The sequence below is a fragment of the Ursus arctos genome, unplaced genomic scaffold (assembly GCF_023065955.2).
Source record: "Ursus arctos isolate Adak ecotype North America unplaced genomic scaffold, UrsArc2.0 scaffold_12, whole genome shotgun sequence".
Lineage (NCBI taxonomy): Eukaryota > Metazoa > Chordata > Mammalia > Carnivora > Ursidae > Ursus > Ursus arctos.
The window spans coordinates 73630188-73653041 of record NW_026622786.1 but is presented as its reverse complement, the minus strand read 5'-3'; the positions used below and the strand labels follow the sequence as shown (position 1 = coordinate 73653041).

General features: G+C 49.1%; 1 protein-coding gene across 8 annotated transcripts in view; it reads left to right on the top strand.

Annotated features, from left to right (window-relative positions):
- The window catches only part of NFYC (nuclear transcription factor Y subunit gamma), a 64253-nt gene extending 45841 nt beyond the window's left edge, over nt 1-18412 (top strand). For 5 of the 8 annotated variants that reach the window (XM_057310732.1, XM_057310733.1, XM_057310731.1 and 2 more), the window contains 5 exons: nt 3485-3580; nt 8575-8748; nt 10406-10564; nt 13711-13818; nt 16190-18412. In XM_057310732.1, the coding sequence (XP_057166715.1) occupies nt 3485-3580; nt 8575-8748; nt 10406-10564; nt 13711-13818; nt 16190-16375 (723 nt within the window). In that variant the 3' untranslated portion in view covers nt 16376-18412. The remainder of the gene's footprint in view (nt 1-3484; nt 3581-8574; nt 8749-10405; nt 10565-13710; nt 13819-16189) is intronic. The other 3 variants (XM_057310736.1, XM_048220335.2, XM_026498381.4) reach the window with 1 other exon arrangement.
- Nucleotides 18413-22854: the final 4442 nt, after the last annotated feature.

Here is a 22854-nt window from a genome sequence, read left to right as displayed (position 1 = left end):
TCCCCACCAAGAATCTTCATTGCCAGTTCTTGTGGTTTTCACAGCTCAGTGACTGAATTCCTCACTTGGTGAGCCCCCACTATAAACAGGCTAATGTGATACTGATCTATTTCTAGATGTAAACAGCTTCTGGTTGGAAGCCTTGAGAGACTCCAGGAAAGGATAGTCCCAGGAAGAATCCATCTCACCTACCTCATTTGCCCTTTTTGTTTCTTGTCTGCCTTCCTGGGAATCCTTTCTTCCTCCTTTTTCATTTTCTTTTTATTTTAATCCAGAAAAATCAACATTCATATTGTGTGAAGACCCTTGGTCATTGGCTCTAGAGGCCTTTCTCTTAACAGCCAGGTCCTAGTTCTTGGAGGAAAGGTTTCCCAGACATGGAGGAAGGGTGTGACAGATAGAAGATACTGGCAGTCTTTCAGTAAAAAACCCAAGAAAATGTTTTCTCCTTTGTTTCCTTTTACTTACAAATCGAATGCATATTTATTCTGCAAATATTTATTGAACACCCACAGTGTGCCAAGCGCTGTTCTGGGCTCCGGGGATTAACACGGCATTAATACACAAAACAGACCAAAATCCCCACCCTTGGGAAACTTATATTCTAGTGCAGCTAAATATGGCGAACTACCTTATGCTGCTTTGAAGGCGGCCTGTGGCTCTAGAGAGATCCAGTTAAAGCTACCTTCAAGGTCAATTCAGATTAAAAAATAAAATGAGAAAAACACTTGGACAGGTCCTTCAAAGAAGAACATATCCTGGGACACTCAGTCAGTTAAGCATCTGACATTGACTCAGGTCATGATCTCAGGGTCCTGGGCTCAAGCTCCATGTTGGGCTCCCTGCTCAGAGGGGAGTCAGCTTGAGATTTTCTCTCCCTCTCCCTCTGCTCCTCCCCCTACACACACACTCTCTCTCTCTCAAATAAATAAATAAATAATCTTAAAAAAAAAAAAAGATATCCAAATGACCAATATATATGTGAATAGGTGTGTGCCATCATTGTCCCCTGGGAAATAGAAATTAAAACGATGAGATATTTGTTTATACCCACTGGAATGGGACTGACAGTACCAAGTGTTGATGAGGAAGTGGAGGGACTGGAACTCCTGCAGTACCGCTGGGCAGAGTTCAAAGTGGTACAATCACTTTGGGAAACTATTTGGCACTTCCTAATAAGCTTAAACACATCCCTACTGTATGACACAGCCATCCCACTCCTAGGTATATACCCCAAAGGGTGGACTTCCTTGTATGAGAATGTTCATAACAGCCTTATTTATAATAGCCAAAGACTGGAAACAACTCAAGTGTCCACCAACATGGGGATATATAAACAAAAGGGATATGTTCACAAAATGGATTACTGCTCAACAGTAACAACAACAAAAAATGATTGATCCGTGCAACATGGGTGAATCTGAAAAATTATGTTAAGCAAAAGAAACCAGAGGAAAAAATTATATAGCCTACGATACCATATACTGTCACCATCTGTGGTGATAGAAATCAGAGTAGTGGTTGCCTCAGATTCGGGGGGAGGGCAATTGGTTGGAAAGGGATAGAAGGACACTTTTTATAATCTAATCTAGGTGATAGCTACCTGGCTGCATACATTTATTAAAATTCATCAAGCTGTGTCCTTAAGATTTCTGTGTTTTACTGAAGACGAGTATTCAGCAAAATATCACTAGCATTAAGAAAGGCAAAATAAAATGTTAAAAAGACCAACTGAAGTATATTTGTGTTTCCAAAATACTGTAGAACACTTTGGGGTATGTTTGGAGGTGCTTATTACTTTGTTCCCCACCCCTGCCTCTCCCCCAGTTTCATCCATAGACGAGCTGTTTAGATAGCTTTGAGTAGGTGACATCATCAGGAATGTGATACTATATCGTACTGATCTTAAATGAGACCTGGCAGCCTTAAGATGCTCCCTGCTTCGGTTGGAGGGTTTATTATCAAGCGGGTGGTTGGCAAGAAGGGTGGATTGGAGTTTTGCATTTCAGTGGCTTGGGGCCGTCACAGAGACAAGGGAAGGAAAAAACAAAATTTCCATCCCCTTTTATCTGGTGAGTCACCTCTTTTAAGATGTGATATATAGAGATTGCTAGGGATTCCTGTTACCATGTTGACTTTCTTCCCCAACATTTTATTACAAAAACATTCAAACGTAAGCAAAATTAATAGTGAGCACCTGTATACTCACCGCCTAGATCCTGCTGTTAACAGTTTACCTGCTTCATCCTCCTGTCTGTCCCTCTGTCCATCAAGTTACCTATTTTTTTTTTAAGCGGCTCCACGCTGGGCTCCAGTGCAGGGCCCAAACTCATGACCCCGAGATCCAGACCTGAGCTGAGATCAAGGATGCTTAACTGACTGAACCACCTAGGTGCCCCCATCTATTTTTAAATGCATTTCAAAGTTTACTTTCCCCTAAAGACTTCAACACGCATATCATTCACTAGAGTTCACTACTTTTTCTTGTTTTATTTTTTTTTTGCTTTAAAATTTTCATACAGTGAAGTAAATCTTAAGGATACGTAGTGTGTTAGTTGTTAATTTTTTTTTTTACTTTTTAATTTTTTAAAAAATTTTAATTTTATTTAGAGAAAGGGAGTATCACTCTTAGAATTCCATTGGAACAGGGCTTGGTTTCAGAATCATTCAGTCAATTCTAGTAACTTCAGACTTCTGGTATTCATATCACATTAAACAAGATTTAAACCATGGATTTAACATTATGACTTTATTTTTTATTTGTATATTTGTTTATTTTTGAAGATTTTATTTATTTATTTGAGAGACAGCGAGAGAGAGAACACAAGCGGGGGGAGAGGGAGAAGCATGCTTCCTGCCGAGCAGGGAGCCCAATGTGGGGCTCGATCCCAGGACCCTGGGACCATGATCTGAGTCAAAGTCAGACGCTTAACAGTTGAGCCACCCAGGCGCCCCTAACATTGTGATTTTAAATTCCAAAATACAAATCATAGCCGTGTGGGAACTAACATTCTATAGATCCGGTAACTAGAAAATATTGTAATAATTTTTTAATTAGGATTTCAATAGAGATCCCAAAAGGTTATAAGATTGAGTAATAGCCTAACTTTGTAACCACCCAAAGAACAGAAACCTGCCAGTTGAGATTGCTAGATTTGTACAAACTAGCCAGAGGATGATAATTTAATAGCTGTGGGGAGGACTTGGGGTAGGATCCAGCAGAGGTGGAAGTCGTAATTGGAGGCTCAAACACCCGGTTTGTAGAGCCTGAACTACATCTGTATCTTTGTCAGTGTCTGTCCATCAAGTCTGACGTGAAGTTTTAGGAGTTCGGCTGTGTGGATTTCAGCTCTAGGCTTGGCCGTGGTTCTTGAGTTTGGTTTAGAAGTCATCGTCTTCTCTTACTTGTGATGTGGAGGGTATAAAGCCAGGTGAACTAGTTTCTCCCCAGGCTAATTTTTCACCCTGCTTTTCTTTGTTACAGAGAAATGATATCGCCATGGCAATTACAAAATTTGATCAGTTTGACTTTCTCATCGATATTGTTCCAAGAGATGAACTGAAACCTCCGAAGCGTCAGGTGAGCTGGGAAGGCCGGAGAGCGCCGCGCACGCTGGTGTCAGACACGCTCCTTTCCTCTCTCAGCTCAAGTCAGTTGCTGTTCCTTTTGCCTTTCTTTCTCTAGACCAGATCCATCCTTAACATCTCCCTCTGTTACTCATTTATGGATACTTTTAACTCAGTGCCTCGGAGGTGGTATTTCAGTGAAAGTAGACAAAATGAGAATTAAAGACAAGTTACAAACAGTAAAGTGAAGCTCTTTTCAAGGTGCCCTAGGGAGTCTCTCAGAGTTCTTAACCTGGGATGGGAGAACATGCCCAGCAAGGTACAGATTTTAGATTTCTAGGGTTTCAAGAAACCGCGTCTCTATGTGCACAGTGGTGTTTGGAGTGAATGGACTTGGGTTTTCTCTTACTCTGGATTGCGGTTCTCTGTGTAGTGCTCGGGCTATACATTAGATCACCTGCTAGGGCTTAAAAAATACTAGCGTCCAGGCTTCACCCCACACCAGCTGAATCAGAATCTGTGAGGGGGAGGCCCAGGCTGCAGTACTTCCTAAAGCTTTTCAGATGTGTTTAATGTGCAGCCAGATTTGAGAACCACCACTTAAACCGTTTTCTAAGCAATCACGGGAAAGAATGTGAATATCTGTCTTTGCCTCTCTTTTGCCTGCCCCTCTCCAAAGGTCACACTGACTTTTTTTCAGCACCTTGGGTGCATCAAGCTCTTAATTGCAATTGTAATAGACCCCTTTCCTGTATAGCTCATTGTTTGAGGCACGCGGATTGCATGACTCAGTAGGTGTGGTTAGAGACACTCGGGGAATAGTGGCAGTGTCTGGCAGGAGCAAAGCTGTGCTTTGTTCTGCTTGCTTTATCTTGTTAATAAAATTTTAAGTGTTTATAATGAATTATTTCATGATACATTATCCGTAGAACAGAGTCATTCAGTGACAACCATTCTCCTATGCTGTCTCGCACTAAGAACCAGTCAGGAAGTGTAGAAGTGGGCATCTTAAAGAACATCTGTAATCCTGACCCTGCCTGGGGGCCTTTGGATAGGCAGGCCCTCTGTCCCCTCCTTCCTAGAGCAGGGCGCCTCACTGCGGCTCCGTTCTTTCTGGGCAGTCTTTGCTACTGTAAACATCCTTGACTGGAAGCTGTAAGGTGTTCAGAGGAGCTTTCAGTCGGATGTTTACAGCGGCAGGCTGCCACGGTCGTCCCCGGCTGCGCATCGCCTTTGAAACCATTGCAGGTTTGTGCCCAGGGGCTCAGTTCCTCCTCTTGGGGTGTTTCCCTCCTCTCTGAGAAGTCCCTACAACAAGAACTCAGACCACTTCCTCCAAAACAAATGCTACCACACCCCTGCTCTCCTTGTTGGAATTTGTATCAGAAGCCCCCTTTAAAAACACGGTGGTGAGCTCTGTGACAAAATCAGGCCTTGTGCTAACTCCTGCTCGCTCTCTGTGGGCTGTCTGCTAAACCAACCAGCTGGAGGGAAGGATCATGTCTTGTCCCTTCCTCAGGTTCTCAGTGCCTGGCTCTCTCTGGGTGTCCAACAGCTCCTAGTTCCATCCTAGCCTGACTCAGAATGCTGTGATCCATCTCCTTTTAAAGTGTGTCGCTGAAACAGCTCCTTGCTGCCTGGATTCAGGTCTTTGTAGGTGTTCAAGCCATTGATTGGCATCCTATTGGGGACAGCTGCTGCCTGGCCTTTGAAAGGTTGAGATTGCTGAAAGCTGGCCTGAAATTCTAAGATAGCACTTTTAATCCTCTGTAGACGTGAAGTTTTCCCCAGTTCCAAATTGGCTGGCACCTCCTTAAGTCCTTTAAAAGCACCTACTCTCCAAAACTCACCCTTTCTGAAGGAGGCAGCAGTTCATTTCTGGCTACTGAAGCGAATGTACTTTTTTCAGTCTGGGGCTGGCTGCACAACTCTGTAGTGATGGCCCGAGGATGGGACGCTGCTCATTTCTGACATTTGTCAGTCTCCACTTCTGAAAAGATTCCAAGAGCAAGCCCTCTGGTTGGGGAGGCCACCGTGAAAGCTGGGCAAGTGCCCCATTCTGGATTGATCCAGTCATTCCGAGATTGTTCTAGCATGGGGTAGTTTCCCACTGTTGGGGAAAGAAACTAGCCAGAAATACTGAATTGTAGATCTAAGGTCCTTGACTTCTCAGAGATGCTTGGATATTTCTCTTGTTCTTCGGGGAAGCAAGTAAAGACTATTCAGAAGCAGAGGAGAGTTGAGGCTGACTTCTACCCTACTAAAGCTATGAGTTGAAAGTTCCTGCCCATTGAAATGTCATTTTCTCTTCACCCGTTTCTTTAAACCAAGCATAATCATTCCCTTGCTAGCTTGCCCTCCATTGGCCAGATGAGTCTTCATGATGCAGAAGAACCTTAGATGTGCCTCCTTCCATTCCAGTGATTCAAGAGCAGTCATGCCTGGTCCTCACACCACCAACCTAAGCGCTTCTACTTGGTACTTGCAGAGTGTCCTAGACACTGCCTAGTTCATAAACAACTTAAGAGGGTGTGGTAGGCAGTATAGGAGAAGCTCTTTACCTGCTGTCACAGTTTTTGGCAAGGAGTATTTTGGCTTCTGAAAGGGGTGCTTCAAGGATTTGCTTTTTGTCTGGCAGGAAGACTACTCACCTGCAGGTCGGTTGCAGGGAGAGATAACTAGAGACAGAACAATCGCAGGTCAGGGCTGGGAAATGCCAGTTCCTCCCTCCTCCCTCCTCCCTGACTCCTTCAGGTTGGTTCTGGGGGAGTCTGAATCCTCTCTACCCTCTCATTTACCCAAGAGCTTTTGTAAGTTAGGTCTAGAGTATAGTGATTGATGTTTTTTATAAAATGGGAAGGTCATTCTCAGTGGAAAATAAATACACTGAACCTATTTCAAGAGCTTTAAAAAGAGCAGTTGGCCTCTGTTTCTTGGTTAAGGGAGGGTTTGAGTATTTATCCCTGCCACAGCCGAGAGCTAGTTGACAGGCTGACCTTTATGTATAATGGTGACAAGTTGAGTTGAAATGGAGGTGCTGTTGTCACAGTTACATTGTTCTGGAAAGTGAGACCTAGATGAAAAGTAAGGGGACCTCCTTTTTCTTCTGCCTCAGCATGGTTACGTTCAGGGTTCAAACTGTTTGGGTCTGAAGCACAGAACACATTAACCTAGAAAATTCGTTCATGTTTGAGGACTAGCTGAGAAACCCAGAATGTTAAAAGGGTCTGCTGAGGCTGGGTGGGTGGCCATTAGGGAATCTTGTGATGCCAAGACCCCAGTTCCTGAAAGGCTAGATGTCAGCAGTCCTAATTCTAGTATCTGGGGCCCCCAGTCACCAGGCAAGCCTTGTTCTGCAGGGGACACAAGCTTCTCCCCACACCATGGCCACAGATTCCTAGATGTAGCAAAAGAGAGTTTAGGTACTCTTTTCTGTTGGTAACAGCTGTTGGGTTCAAGAGACTATGTCCTACCAACTTCACTTTTAAAAAAGCACTTTCTGGAGCACCTGGCTGGCTCAGCTGGGAGAACGTGCGACTCTTGATCTTGGGTTTGTGAGTTCAAGCCCCACGTTGGGTATAGAGCTTACTTTAAAAAAACAAAAAAATACTTTCCTACCTGCAGCTCTCTGCCTAACTCTCTAAATCTATCCATCATTCAGCAACCTCTTATTGAGTGCCTGCCTTACAAGGGAATGAATGGTTGGAACATCAGAGGGCAAGAGAGAGTTGGTCCTCATAGCACTTTCACTCGAGCAGGGAAGGCAGTGGATCTGACAAGCAAGTACAACAAAGTGTGGTGAGGAAGGGACCATGCAGCATAGATTGGGGCACCTAACCTAGTGAGGGTATGCGGTCAGTACCCACTGTGTCACTGTCACTTTGGGGAGCTTTCAGGCAGTCTACAGCATCTCTGTACTTTGGAGAAGTGTCTTTTCTTCTTTTCTTGAACCTGGCAAACTTAGCCCAGAACAAGGAAGTGAGTAAATTAAGCTAATTTTCTGCTCAGTCAGCCCAAGTGGTTGTATGTTTCTGTTGTTTTTGTTGTCCCAGGCAGGGGCACCGTGTGTCGCAGGGCCCTCCGGAGCAGACGCCGATCTCTGTGTCAGTGGTCAGGGGCCTATCAACCCCGGACCCTCAGGCTCTAACCATGCCGTAGTGTGTGTAAACATCCTACACTCTCAGCTGTGAGCTCAAGGTGGCTGGGAGAGGGTTGTTTACTCCTTCTGCCATGGAAAACGTCAGCTGAAGAAGGAACGGTCTCTTCACCCAGCAGATCGGACAGAATGCGACCTCCCTAGTCAGCCAAGGCAGCCCCCCCCCCCCCCAGCGGACAGCTGTCCCTCAGGCCCCCTGGGTTGCGCTTCTGTGGCTAAGTACAACCAGAACCAGACATGACACTGGATAGACGTGGCCCTCAGTGACTACAGAGCTCTTGATGTACTGTGAAAAGCTGGGCACTTGCCTACTGGTGCTCTCAATCCTGACATTCAATTCCAAAGCTCTCCAGCCCAGGAAAAGCCCTATTTCCCTTTCCCCTGCCTTGTCCCTCCAGAGCTGGCGGGCACCAGATAAGGAGAGTGCTGCTATTGGTAGATTGGGGGCCAGCCTGAGAGCTTGATGTTTGGGTAGCATCTTCCCAGTGCTCGCAATTAGCACCGTCTGCAGATCACAGGCCTTGACAGCGTTTACTGACAAGCACTGCTGGTGCGTGGTTTTTAGTTACGGTAATTATTTGCCCATTTGCAACTCATCACGCAATGGGTGATTACTCTGTGCTTCAGAAAATTGGCTGTATGTTTTGTGAAGCCTATGGAATCTGTTATTTTTAGTTTGATTTAGCACAACTGGTCTCTTCGAATTCCACTTTCCCTTGGCTTCAAATGTGGAGAGCTCAGCATTCAGCCAGCAACTGCACAGAGTCCGTTTGGGGAAAGAATGGAAATTCACTGTGGCGGCTGCTGAGTCGGTTCTTTTCCTCTTACCTGCCTCTCCTTCTACCCCACAGGAGGAGGTGCGCCAGTCCGTGACTCCTGCCGAGCCCGTCCAATACTACTTCACGCTGGCTCAGCAGCCCGCCGCCGTCCAAGTCCAGGGGCAGCAGCAGGGCCAGCAGACCAGCAGCTCCACAACCACCATCCAGCCCGGGCAGATCATCATCGCGCAGCCTCAGCAGGGCCAGGTCCGTGAGCTGCACGGGGTGCCCACCAGCAAGACTGCGCCGCTTAGGTTTGGGATGGGCAAGGCCCGGCCTGGGTGGAAAGGCAGGCCACTCATCATAGAGCACTGGAGTTGAAGTCTGGAAACTTGGGTTTCTCCCAGATTCAGCCACCCAGGTGTTGAGTCACCCTAAGCTCTGTGGGCCCTGGTTTCCTCAGGGTCAGATGAGGGGAGTGCAATGAATAAGACACCCTCCAGGACCCCACAAGCTAAGGGAAAAGGTCTGTATCGTGCCCCCATGAAGAGTAGTGACACCCCCGCAGGAGCTATTGTAAGTGGACCCCGTGTCTGCTGTCCGTGCCTACGCTGGGACTGGACTGTGTCCTACCTCTAAGGAGGCGGTGAGGCATCAGTTCCAGCTTGTGTGCCTCTCCTCCTGTTGTCCCCGTCATTTCTCTGTTGCACCACAGTTGTGTCAAGTGACCTTCCCTTTTTACAGTAGCAGTCAGGATATTCTCTGTCCCCAGTGGTGGTGTTGTAAAAGCAGTAACCTCCATGTCTGTTGGGGATCATGAGAGGCTGTAGAGAACTCTCCTCGAGGTCTAAATCCAAGTTCCCTATCAAGCATTAATGTACTCACCAAGCCCTGAGTCCTATCCTATGTGCTAGAGACAAAAGCATGAATAAAACAGTCCCTGTATTTAAGAATTTTCACAATCTAGTAGGGTACAAATACTTAAAGATTATAATACCACCACATGGGAAATGCAAGAAACTCGTAGGGCTGTGTAAAGGGTTTTATGGGATCACATCAAAAGGGATATCAAACAAAAGTGAGGGAAGTGGTAGAAGCGAATGTCAGAAAAGATTCCCTGAAGGGAATAATACAAGTCTTAGGGGAACAACGGCAACGAACCAGATAAAGGGGGAAGGAAGGCTTTCCAGGAGAGAGCACAGCACAGGCAAAGGCTTGGTGGTGGGAAACTGCACGGGGAGTGGTGGGAGGTTGCAGTCAGCATGGGGGACATCTGGGCAAGTCTGAAAAGAGAGGCAGAGGACACATCCCTCATTTAGCATCCAGGTCTTAGTGGTGTTTGCCTGTCCCGTGGGAAGCCGCGCCCGATCCAGAGCGGCCAGCTGGCCAGTGTGCGCTGGAGTCATTCTGCTGCTTGGTGAAGCCAGCGTGCACTTCATTTCCTTCCCGTGTCTGGCATGCCTAGAAAGGAGTCCAAGGTCCTGAACTTAGTAAATTCATCCTGACCCCCCTCCCTTTACTTGGCTCTCCAAATTCACCTGCTCCAGACTTGACTTTGGCCATGTCTCAAGTGAACTATCACGGTTGCTTTGGATTCTTCTGTACTACATGTGCCTGTCTGTCACTGAAGAGGCTTTGGGAAGCTGCAGCGTTTGAACCATAGAGATGTTTGGGGCCTGGGAAGATATTCTGTACTATGAGCCTAAAAATCTGTGTGGCTTTTTCCCATCTTTTATTTTGGAGAGTTAACTTTAGCAGTGCTCTGGGCCCAAAGGACTCTGAGTATTGTTAATTAATGTCAAGGTGAGTTTAGGTGTCCGTGGAAGGGGTTTGTGCCTAATTAACTGCTCGTCGTTAACTCCTTGGTCAGCCTAATGACTCTGAGCTGGGCTTGAATCAGCTTTCTCATCACTGTTCTTTCTAGACCACACCCGTGACTATGCAGGTGGGAGAAGGTCAGCAGGTGCAGATTGTTCAGGCTCAGCCCCAGGGTCAAGCCCAGCAGGCCCAGAGCGGCACCGGACAGACCATGCAGGTGATGCAGCAGATCATCACGAACACAGGGGAGATCCAGCAGATCCCGGTAAGCCCTGCTCTGCCCACACGTGCAGGGCACTGTGCTCCTGTGGTAACGGGTGTGCTTACAGGTCTCACGTGCACACACAGCATGTTGCGTCTACCCGCGTGTGTGCATGTATGCGTGCGTGTGTGTGTACATACATTGCTCTAAACCAATACCCGTTACCCCAGGCCATGACTTGCTTCGCTGTATGCTCCCCGTTTCCCTTTGGTCCAGCTCCGGTTCACCACTGGAGGGCTGCCGCTCTCGATTTCCCTGCGCTCCACCTACGCAGAGTGCTCGTAACCACTATTCCATGCCAAGACCCAAAGGCCCTGTGAGGCAGTCCTGTCTTTTGACTAGCAGAGACTAAGAGGGAGGTGTACAGGGAGGGCCATAAATACACTTGTTGCATATTCATGAGTCAGTTCCCAGTGGAGCCTGCAGCAAAGTGTATTTTCGGCTTTCATTTAACTTACCCGTCCCGTCACTGTGGACTGCCGCTTCCTGTGTGCCTTGAGGGATTTCATTTCTTGGATTTGTTGGCTTTTTTACTTGTACTTGCTCTTTTGTAAAAAAAAAAAAAAATGTCCTATCTTAACACTTGCCATCTATCTATACATTGGTCATTTTGCCACCCAAATTTGTGGAAAGTGAGTGACATGGAGCAGTCCTTCTGTTTCCTGCCCTTTGCCCTTCCTATTATAAATGACATGTAGGCAGAGAAACTCACTTGGACTTGGTTAACCGCTTCCTCTTTGAAAAAAGCCCCATTTTTGGAACTGTTCTTATTAAGTTAACAGAGTAATAGACCAAGAGAAACCTGAAGGAAAGTGGAGTGTGTGTGTCTCTGTGTATCTTTCTGTCTCCCCTCCCACCTTCCCCCCCGTTTCTCGTAGTTTGGTGCACTCTCCCTCTGCTGGAGCTGGCTCTCTCTCTCTCATACACACATACACACACACACACCCATCAGTTCCAGGTGCCTTGCCTCACTGTCTCAGCCACTAACCCCAAGACCTCTCTTGAATGGTTCTGTTTTACATGTGAAGGTGCCAGAACAAGTTCACTTAAGCCAGAGAAGAGTTCCCACTTTGCAGTAACTAACTCAAGTCTTTTTAAGCCTCCGGGGCACAGGCTTTAGCACACATTTGTTGCAGAATTTGCTATACTCAGATACCTTCTGCAGGAGTCTGCATTTCTAAATTTCTCAGTGCTCACCCCAATAGAGAGGACCTTCAGGAAGGAAACTTTGCTTCTCCTTTGAAAGCCCAAAGGGGAGGCTTTTTTGTCTTGTAGTTAACACCAAAAAGCTGCCAGGCTCCCCAGACCTATCCCTGTGGTAGAGGACTGAGGGCAGAGCATCACCAGATGTCTAAACCTAAGTCTAAAAGAGGAGCTTCTTGTTCTGAGAACTGCTTGGAACTATCTGGCTCATAGCTTTTCAGTCACGTCTGAGTTTCTGCAAAGAGCTCTTCCCAGCTGGGAAATGTAAATCCCTGTGGCTGTCAGTGCACCTTCCCTGTTCTTGGGATAAGGCTTTAGGATTTCATCCTGTGTTCCTTGGCTGGAGTTCTGGTGACTCCTGGGACCAGGCACCGTGAGTCCCAGCAGATGAGGCTCCCCAAGCCTCCACCCAGCTGCCTTCATCCCCAAAAACGACTTAGTGTTGTTGCCTAGAAGCCACGTTATGGGACTTAAGGGGGGCAGTCTGGGCCTGGCATCACAACTTCCCAGCAGCTCTTCTTGGCATATTCTCAGAAAGAAGTGACCGCCCGTCACAATATCTTGCCCTGTCTCCTGTGAACCAGATTCTTAACCGGTTTAGATTTTATGTCCCTTCATTTTGCTATAAGTGGAAAGTTCTGGAATCTGGTCTACCAAGAAGTTCCAAGAACTACACTAACTACCAAGTGTTAGTCTTCTGGTGGCTCACATCCTCTTTGAGGCTGAAGTTGCAGAGAAGTGGTGTGATTTAACACTGCCTGCAGTACTACAGCTTCATTGATCCGCACTTCCCTCATGGAAGTAAACTCCCCTGCAAGGGAATTCGCTCTTGAAGGCGAGGGGAGAACTCTGCTCCAGGACAAAGAGGCATGACTTGCGTGTTCGCCTCGAGAAGCTTACCCTAGCAACAATGGCAGGCTGGGCAGCCAGGGAGGGTGGTATCTGGGCCCCCAGGTAGAGACCAGTCTGTCCTCCTGGCACCTCTTTCATCCCCCAAATCCCGAATGTGAATGTCTGCAGTGCTCTGCTGACTCTCCTCTGCTGAGCCACGTTCCTCTCCTGCAGCCAGCCGCCTTGGTCTCTCCATTCCCGCCCGAGGCACTGAGACTTTATGGTACACTGGAGCGTTAAGAGCCTGAGTTAAGGCTTTTAGTGCACAATTAAATGTAGCATGTGGTATTATTGTATTATCTGAGACTTAATCTTAAGCATGAGGGACTCTAAGGGCATTTTTGTAGCTTTGGTTTCCCATGATGGGGTTTTCTGTGAAAGGTTTATTGATTCAGCTTCCCCTCGGGAGGAGTTTGGCCAGAAGCTAGTGCTGAACACCAAGGATCCTAACAGTCCCACAGACCCCCATTGGTCCTGGCTCTTGGGGACCGAGATAGTGGAGCAGGCCAGCTTTTTCTTCCAAGATGTGCAGTATGAGGTTGGGCAGGACTAGGGCTGGGATGCGGAGTGACAACCATCTGCTTTGGGCTCCTGGCAGATGCTGGAGGTCTTCTCAGTATTACATCAGCCATCCCAGGAGCTGGGGTGGCGGAGTTTGGAGATAGAGGGGAGAGTGGCCCACATTTAAGGTACAAAGCATTCCGATCATCTCTGACAGTCTTTGGGATAAAATCCTAAGATAAACTGAGCAGACGCCTAAGAGCCAGTGAATGTTAAGGGTGTGGCCATGCTATTCCTCACGTATGTGACCAGATCCTCTGGGAATTTTCTCCAAAGTCCTTTAAGGGAACATACCCTCTTCTGTGTTTTGTGACTTGCCAGGTGGGGATGTTACGGTTTTGCTTGTGTTGACCTCTGTTGAAGAGAAACTTTTCAGAGGAGGCTTCTTTGGAGGGCTCAGGGGGGTAGGGGGGCCAGTCAGCACCTCTGGTCGTGGGAAGTTTGCCTGTTGAGGTCGAACTCGGTCTCCTGTACCTGCTTGTGTCCTGCTCCAGGTGCAGCTGAACGCCGGCCAGCTGCAGTACATTCGCTTAGCACAGCCTGTATCAGGCACCCAGGTCGTGCAGGGACAGATCCAGACACTTGCCACCAATGCTCAACAGGTACGTGCCCCAGAGATGCAGGGCTTGGGTAGGGGACCGGCCGAGCTGGCTTCTGGCTGGAAAGGAGGGCTCAGCAATCGCTCTCTTGCCGCCTCACCCTTCGGCAAGAGCCGCCGCCACACCCTGCACATCTGCTTACCCCAAAGGACAGACGGGGCTTATTGGAGGTTGGATTCACAGTGTGTCTCTTACTAGCTTGTTCTTGAGGAACAAAGACACGCGAAGGAGGGGAAGTCTCAAGGACTCTTGAAGAAAGCCGCATGTATGTGTGTGCATGTCTGACCAGAGGAGGCGTTCTGACAGCCTGCCTCTTCGTCAGGCTGAGTTTCCGTCTTCAGAGCCAAATAGCAGTTGTGTCCTGGCACTCCCGCGCGCTTTGGAAAGCTTGCATGGATTTTCCCTCCTTGTGCACACCTAGCCAGAGACTGCCCCCGTCATCTCCTCTCGTGCCCTAAGGGACGGAGGACTGTGAGCCACAGGTGCTGAGGGGGCAGCCCCCCAGGCTCGGGGCTTGGGGGCCATGGGCATCATCTACAGGGAATGGGGAATGCTGGTCCAGGGGAGGCATTGTTAATGGAGTCTTCTGCCTCAGACCCAAAAAAAGCAGCGATCGTTTAAGAGCTGGACCCGTCTGGCCCAGTTGCATTTCTGGTGATGTATCTATTGACAGTGGTGACAGAGCTGAATTGTAGAGCAGGTCTCCAAAGATCTCATTTGGAAAAATAGGAGGAATGAGCCAAAAGCAAGGCTTTGGAGTTCCATATAGTCTCTGGGATCATTAAAGGACCCACTCCAGACTCAGTCCTTGGTTCACATAAGGGCTTGGGCTTTTCCCTAACTTCCTTGGGGCTCACTGGCATGGAGTCACATCTCCAGACTGGTCACACCTTTACATACCCCTCTTTTTTTAAAAAATGAAAGCAAAAACAAAAACCTTATAAGATTCTAACCTGGGATCCAAAAACTTTTCATGGCATGGGGGTGGAAGGAAATGAGAAGGAAGCGTTTTTGGTTCCTCAGAGGTCAGTTCGGGGACCAGAAACTAAAGCCAGAAAGTGGGGAGAGTCAAGTTTTCAGACAGGGGCGGGGGGAAGCAAGAAGGGGACACCTGAGGGCAGTTGGAGTCTGCATTACAGCAGATCTTAATTGTGACAGCCTGGCACATAGTAGGTATTTGTATGTGTTTGTTGAATGAATAATATGTAAATGGAATTTAAAGGTAAATGCAACTTTCTTCTCAGCTCATGTGAAGGGCAGTCCTGCTGGCCACGGGGCACAGTTGACCTCATCTATGAAGAATATTTTCCATTTGTCTCAGGGTCATTCATTTATTCCGCAGACATTTCTTGCATACTTACTGTGCACTGGGGGTTGTAAAGACAAAACGTAGAGCTTCTACCCTCCAGACTGGTAGGAGGGGAAGGACCCCAAACAAGGCACAACAGTAAGAAACCCTCCTGAAGCCCTTGCATGGGTAAGCCTGACGGGTTGTTTTTGGCTGTCGGGAGGACACTCGAGAGGACAGTCCTTGCCTGGCAGGTTGGCTGTGATGGTTCCAGGAGGTGGTACACAGAGGACGTTACTAGGCCGACGTTCCGTAGGTACACATATGCACACGAGCACGCTTCCGTCCTCCTGGTCTCCCGGGCTGTGTCGAGCAGCTGGCACGCTGTGGTGCAGTTCCGCATGTCAGCACAGTTCTCGCGCGTACTTACAATCCCCACGTGAGGTTGTAAGTACATGTGGTGAACGTTTGCTGCGCTCCACCCGCCTCCATCCCCCCCCCCCACCCACCCAGAGGGCTGCGCGCGGCCTGTCTCGGAAAAAGTACTTCATGGTGTGCCACAGGGGCCTCCAGGGCCAAGGCCACGTCCTTGCCAGGGTGTTTCCTATTCCAGTCAGATAATCTCGGTGATACGGGTTTGGTTTGAAGCCCACCTTCCAAGAATGAAAGGGACGACTCACCACTCTGCCCCACGTTTTGCAGTCTGCATTCACTGGCTGAGGGACTCTCGGGTTTTCTGCCTAAGCCGTGAATGTGAGGCCTTGCCATGTTAGCAACTAGGAGCTTGCAGTGAGGGGCAGGCGGGGGACAGGTGGACGTTAAGAGAGATGGTTTGGAAGTTGTATCTGTTTCACGCTCCGGGGTCGTCTGTGGTCCTGTGTGCAGTGCCAGCTCTGAGTAGCCATCAGTAGTAGGGGCTGCTTTCCTGCTACTCCTTAAGCACCTGTTCTATGCCAGGCCTATTCTGGGCACTTTATATGCGTTGTCTCGTGTGGTCTTCACCACCTACTCCTGGTTGTGGGCTGTGGGAGGGGTATACCGGACCCTGCAGCTGACCTGCCTCCTCTGCCGTCTTGATTCCTGCAGATCACGCAGACAGAGGTGCAGCAAGGACAGCAGCAGTTCAGCCAGTTCACGGATGGACAGGTAGGACACCCGGTCTGGGCAGGGGCCGAGGGTGGGGGGTTGTCAGGGGTAGCAGGTGAGATCCGTGGGTTTGGATGGTTAGGGCAATGGTCCCATTTTCTGCTAACGATGGGCAGAAATTGTTAAAGCAAGCACAGTCTTTAATTCGGAGTGCCAGTCCTTTAGATTTAGACTTGTGGGAGCTGAAAATAATCTTAGACATTATATAGCCGCAATCCCCATTTTACAGATGAGTAAACTGAGTCCTAGAGATGAGACGTGTCTTGTCTGTGCTCACTCAGCTCTTCATTGCAGAACCAGAATGCAGGTCTTCTGATTCCCTTTCTAGGACTTGTTTTTTTTCCAAGCTAGGCTGCTTTTTAATAGCATGGATTAGTTGAAATGCAGAGAACATGTAACCTCTCGAGCTCTCTCGGTGCCTGGAATTCAGTAATTCTAAACTGTGAGGAAGAAATCTTTCCCTTTCCCTCCGCCTTTCCCCTCACACTAGTGGTCCCAGAGACCCCTGAGTACATGACAGGCGACGCACCCAAGCCTATGTTCTCTGCTGCCCAGAAGGGAGAGGAGCTGGCATCAGGACCCACCTCCGGCCTCTGCCCGCACCACATTCTAGGCTCACATGCCAGGGCCCCTGTGACGGGGTCTTTTCCTGTGGGGTTTTTGGGGGGACACCTGACAAGTCAAGTGTCCATTTGGCTCTGTCCTTCCATAGCGGCTATGTGAGCTGCTTCTCAGTGCCTCACGGGCCTTGGCTTATACGTGTTAAACCCCAGGCCCCTCCTCAGCAGGGCCCAGGTAGGAAATGCAGGCTCAGTTGTAGCCTCAGCCTGAGCCAGATATTCTGAGGAGAGGAGGAGGGGGTAGCCCTCCTGCCCCTGCTAGTGAGGGTTACCAAGAGTTGGGGATCTGCGGGCTTCCAAGCTGCTGGTACAGTGGTTCGAATTGCTTGTGTTTGTCACAGAGGAACAGCGTGCAGCAAGCTCGAGGCTCTGAGCTAACGGGAGAGGCAGAGCCCAGAGAAGTGAAAGCCACAGGAAATGCAACTCCCTGCACCTCTTCCCCGCCCACCACACACACCCCCTCCCACCGGGCCGGAGCCTCCTGTGTCTGCTGCTCCCAGCCCCCGCAGAGCTCATCCCTTCCTCCCTCTGACGCCTTACAGTGGGTGGTGGTTGAGGTATCTGGGGCCCCCGACCAACTTGAGGCCCATAGGGAGCTGCATGCCCCTCTCCCAGGGGTGACCTCACTCTCTCCTCTCCACCCCTCGCAGCAGCTCTACCAGATCCAGCAAGTCACCATGCCTGCCGGCCAGGACCTCGCCCAGCCCATGTTCATCCAGTCCGCCAACCAGCCCTCGGACGGGCAGGCCCCCCAGGTGACCGGCGACTGAGGGCCTGAGCTGGCAAGGCCAAGGACACCCAACACAATTTTTGCCATACAGCCCCGGGCGATGGGCACAGCCTCCCTCCCCAGAGGACCCGGCCGACCTCCGCGCCTCCTGCAGGCTAGGACACTGGTGCACTACGCCCCACGCCTGGGGGCCGAGATTCTCCAACAGAACGATGCAATATTTTTTATTTCCTTTTTTTCCATTTTTTCTCCAAGGAATCAATATTTCAATATGTTGATCTGTGTGTCCAATGCTATGAAATGAAAATATTAAATAACATATTTATGGCATTTTCTTGAAGAGTGTGGTTGAAGAAATATTTCTTTTGTTTTCCTTTTTTTGGATTCTTACTGCCACTTCTTTTCAGGAGCAAATCTCAGGGGGCACGCTATCTCCTGACCCTTGGAACAGCTCCTGCCCCCAGGATTTGCCACCTTGTTCTGCCCTCAGATTGAGTTAGGTGACCGCATAGCTTCCTCTTCACTAGTGGTCCTGTCCCACGACCCTGCACTTGTCCCAGAGCTCTGTGTGTTTGCACCCAGAGGCCATGGAAACATTCCATGCATTTAAGAGATGAACTCATTCGCCATGGAGAGTGGATGGGTTCATTTCCAAATCCTTCTCTCCCAGGGACCCAAGGAGACTAGAACTCTGTGCATTTGCCCACCTCTACCCCCATTTTTTATTTTTAAAATGCATCAAAAATTGTGCTAGTCTCCTTTGCTGCATGGACTTCAGACTGCATGAAATGCAATAAATCTCATTTTAGATAATTTAGAGTCTGGGTTTCTGTGTCGGGGGGCATTCACGGGGCCACTTTGCTTGGGAAGCCTTGGAAATTGGAAAGGTTTGTTTGCCCTCAGGTTGGGTGTCTGTGAGGGAGGGGGACCCTTGTGAGGAGGGACTTCCACAACTAAGGGAACTTAGGCTGCATATCTGACTCAAACGGAGGTCTTCAGCTGACTTTGAAGATGAACCGCATCAGACTCTATTTGCCGCTCGGACGTGCCTGCCTGCCTGCCTTAGACTACCACAGGTGGGCCGGATTCAGCCGTGTCCTGCTGGTTTGAGGGTCAAGAGAGCATCTCTCATGGAAGAAACTGTCTCTGTCCATCAAACAAGTCCCTTCACTTCTGCCCTGGCACCGGCCTGCGTCCTGAGCTGCCGTGGTGGGAGACCAAGCTCCTCGTCAGCCAGCAGCAGGCCAGAAGGCTTCCACAGCCAGGGCCCACTTCCTAGTAATCGAAGCAGGAAGAACAGACCATTCTACTTCTTCATTGGCTTTCACTGGCCATGGAAGCCAGCAGTGAGCCACCTTCCTAACCTTCGCCATGCCATCCTTACAACCAGAATGAGGCCTGTTGTCATGGGAAGAGCAGGGAACTGAGTGCCAGGAAAAGTAGGTATTAATTTCCTCTCTGACGGTAATATGCCATAAAATCGTGGAAAACTCCCTTTGCTTTGGATTGTCTTAGGGGTGAGATGGGGATAGGGAAGGGGCTTTGGTATTAGGCGATATTGCAAGTCTGACCCTGTTACCATGGTAATTCTCCCTCCAAATACCCACCACTGTCTGCCCTGGTCAGTCCTTGGCCATCCGTCGTCTCCTCATTTTCAGTCATTTACCTAAGTGTACCTTACTTCATTCCACAAGAAAAATTAAGATGGCTTGCATTGAAAACATACACAGTAAAATAATAAAATATGACAAATAAGAATTAGGAAAAATATAATTGAGTAGGAAATCAGGATCATAAAGCAAGAACAGAAATATTCTGGCCATAAAGACCTATATAGTTGTTAGAATTCAGTTTCACATTTGACCCTGAGCTTCCTGGCCGCCAAAGCAAAGCGAGAGATGAGACCAGGTAGGAAGGGAAGAAAAATAACATTCTCTTGCAAACGCAAAGATTTTCTTAGTTTTGAGGTTTTGGATACGTGGTGCCCTTCCGGTGACATCTTGGGAGAAGAAGCAGGTGATAACGATCACAAGAAGTCGGTGGGTCTGCCCCACAGGCTTCTTCCTGACTCCCAAGTCTAGTGCCCACCCCCGTCCTGTATCAAGTTCTCTTCATTCTCGCTTCGGACTTTTCTCTGGCCTTTGCCACTGTTGTGTACCAAGTCTCAGTGAGACGTGCACATACTCCTGAAAGCCCAGCCACACGGGAGAGACGCAAGCTTGGGGGAACCTGGCCGCAGAGGAAGGGCAGCAGCTCAGCTCTTTCATTTCCTGGCTGAGCCCCCACATTGAGGCCGCGGCACTGCCCCACCTTGCTGCTCTTCAACTCGTTCCTGAAAACCCAAGTAGTTGGATTTGCACACCTGAATCAGTGGGTCCCTGTTCCCCACAGACGTTCGTTATTTTGGAGATGTTTCGATCAGTTGTGATTGGCAAGCAGCTTTCTTACTGAGCACGTTCCCTTTAAATTTCCCCGCCAGCAGGCCCCATCTGGGTGTAAACAAACACTTTAGTGCGGCCCAAGAGAGCCCCTATCTAATCCCCAGCACGATCCCCTTACATCCGGAGCATGCTTTCAACATTTTCCCCAGCACTTGCAGCATCCGTCCCCCGATGATCTTCAGGTGACCCTGTAGGGAAGACAGGAAGAGGGATTGAGATCCTGTGTTACAGATGGAGACATGGGAGGCCCAGCAAAGTGCAGTGACTTGTCCAAGGTCACTCCATGAATTGGGGTGAAGCTGAAGCCAAAATACCGGTCTCCTGACCCCTGTGCATACATAGTGGCTTTCTGGCTGAAGGTGGTGGGGGGTGTTTAAGAACAAGGCTTTACTAGATGTGAACCGTCCCCTTTTATTCTACCTCCCCCAGACCACTGGTCCAGGCTTGGGTATATGTGGAATAAATAAAGCAGTTGGATCTGGTGTGTGGACAGCTGGTGGTTGGGATAACTCTCGGAGGCTGATGCCGGAGACTGGAGACCCCTGGGGTTAGGAACAGACCACCTGGCCAGCCTCCTTGCTACTCGGTTCTGCTGAGGCCACAAGGGGGCAGCATGCAGCACTTCCCCAAGACTCAGGGAAGTGCCTGGTCCAAGACTTACCCAACTTGAGACAATTCTATGACCTACAGGGGGTATGACTGTCCCCTTTCTCAATGGGTCCTAGGCCCTTAGCACCCTCCCCCATAAGACCCTTAACTTTTGAAGGCAGGGGCATCCTTGGGGCAACTGAGGGCTGGAAGCACTATCCGAGTATTACATCAGGGTAGGTTCTCAGATTTTATTTTTTAAGTTACCTTTATACCCAACATGGGGCTCGAACTCATGACCCTGAGATCAAGAGTCACATGCTCCACTGACTGAGTCAGCCAGGCGCCCTGGTTCTCAGATTTTATAGGGACTTTCTGGCAGCCCAGATTCATTCAAGGCCCTTCTTTTATTATTATTATATTATGTTAGTCACCATACAGTACATCCCTGGTTTTTTATGTAAGGCTCGATGATTCATTAGTTGCGTATAACCCCCAGTGCACCATGCAATACGTGCCCTCCTTACTACCCATCACCAGTCTATCCCATTCCCCCACCCCCCTCCCCTCTGAGGCCCTCAGTTTGTTTCTCAGAGTCCATAGTCTCTCATGCTTCATTCCCCCTTCTGATTACCCCCCTCTCCATTCAAGGCCCTTCTCATCCCCCTAGCTTTGTGTCTTTCCACTCCTCTCTCTCCTGCACTCCCTGCACACTCCGTTACTCACTGGTCCCTGAGCTCACCTCCCTATTTTCAGAATGTACTGGCCCCAATGCCTGGAATGTCCTTTTATTTCTTTTCCACTTACTGATCTATACATCCATCAAGGCCCCATTTAAATGGCTCTTGCTGAGAAACTTCTAACTCCTGGGGCAGTCTGCAAAGACCTCTTCCATGCTCCCATGGCAACGTCTACAGCCTCGATTATTCGTGCTCATGTCCACAGTCATTCAGCAAATACTTCTTTGGCACTTCCTGTGTGTCAGAAATTGTTTTGAGCATTGAAAAAACAGCTGAAAATGAGCCAGATGAGGTTTGGGCTATCGTGGAGCTTATATTGGGTTGGGGGCTGGGGGAGAGGGCTGATGGGAATGGGAGAGAGAGAGACAATAAACACAAGACGAGTTAGGCTCTGAAGAAACCCCCTATCACTCTGTTAGATGTTCTGGGTTTGGCTATCTTCCTCACAGATGGTCCTCCTCCAGTCCAGAGTCCTCTCTGCACCCCCAGAGCCCAGCACGGGGCCCGGCACCAGGAGGATGGCAGTGACTGATGAAGAGTGAATGCACAGAAACCCTTCTCCGAAGACAGGGCCTCCAAACCCGTGCGCATGCCCACCACTACTCCTTTGCTCTTGTGATTGTTTTTTATTCTTAACTATCTTTTAATTGAGCACTGATAATATGCTATGCAGGGGTATCAGATGGAGATTATTCTTTCAAGGAATTTCTGTGTAGGAGGGGAGCCTGGGTGGCACAGTTGGTTAAGCATCTGGCTCTTGGTTTTGGCTCAGGTCGTGATCTCGGGGTCGTGAGATGGAGCCCCACGTCGGGCTCCACGCTCAGCACGGAGTCTGCTGGAGATTCTCTCTCCTTCTCCCTCTGCTCTTCCTGCTCATGCTCCCTTGCTCTTAAATAAATAAATCTTTAAAAAAATTCTGTGCAGGAAAATATATTTAAGCTTGCTCCCTGATGGGTGACATCATTCCAGCTTCACACCCTCATAAGGTAGGTAGTTTCATTTTCTAAGTGAGAAACTGAGGCTCAGAGAGGCACCAGCTGGGTGAGTGGAGCCAGGAGCTTCAAGAATCTTCCTGTTCCAGCCAGCTCAGCCCCACTTGTCTCTTCCCCCATGTCCGTGATTCTTTTCCTAGAGAGAATGAGAGCCCCTGCACTCCCCTCCCCAGGTAGGGACCTAGCTTTCGTCCCACTGCTCCAGCTGTCCATACAGGCCTTGGGGAGGTGGCATCTGACCTCCCAGGAGGAGGGGACCCTAGAGCAGAGGTCGCACTAGCAACTTGGGTGTGGCCTCTCCGAGGCCCCTGAGCTGGGCTGGCAGTGTTACGCCCCGGCTTGGGTGCTGGGCCACTCTCATGGCCCAGGAAGTAGGGATGGGAGGACAGCAAGGCTGGCACCCAGGAGGGGAGAACCTAAGCTGGGTCCCAGCTGGGCCAGGCTGGCCTGGGTTCCTCTGGCTGCCGGGTGCTGAGGAGCCGTCCCAAACAGCC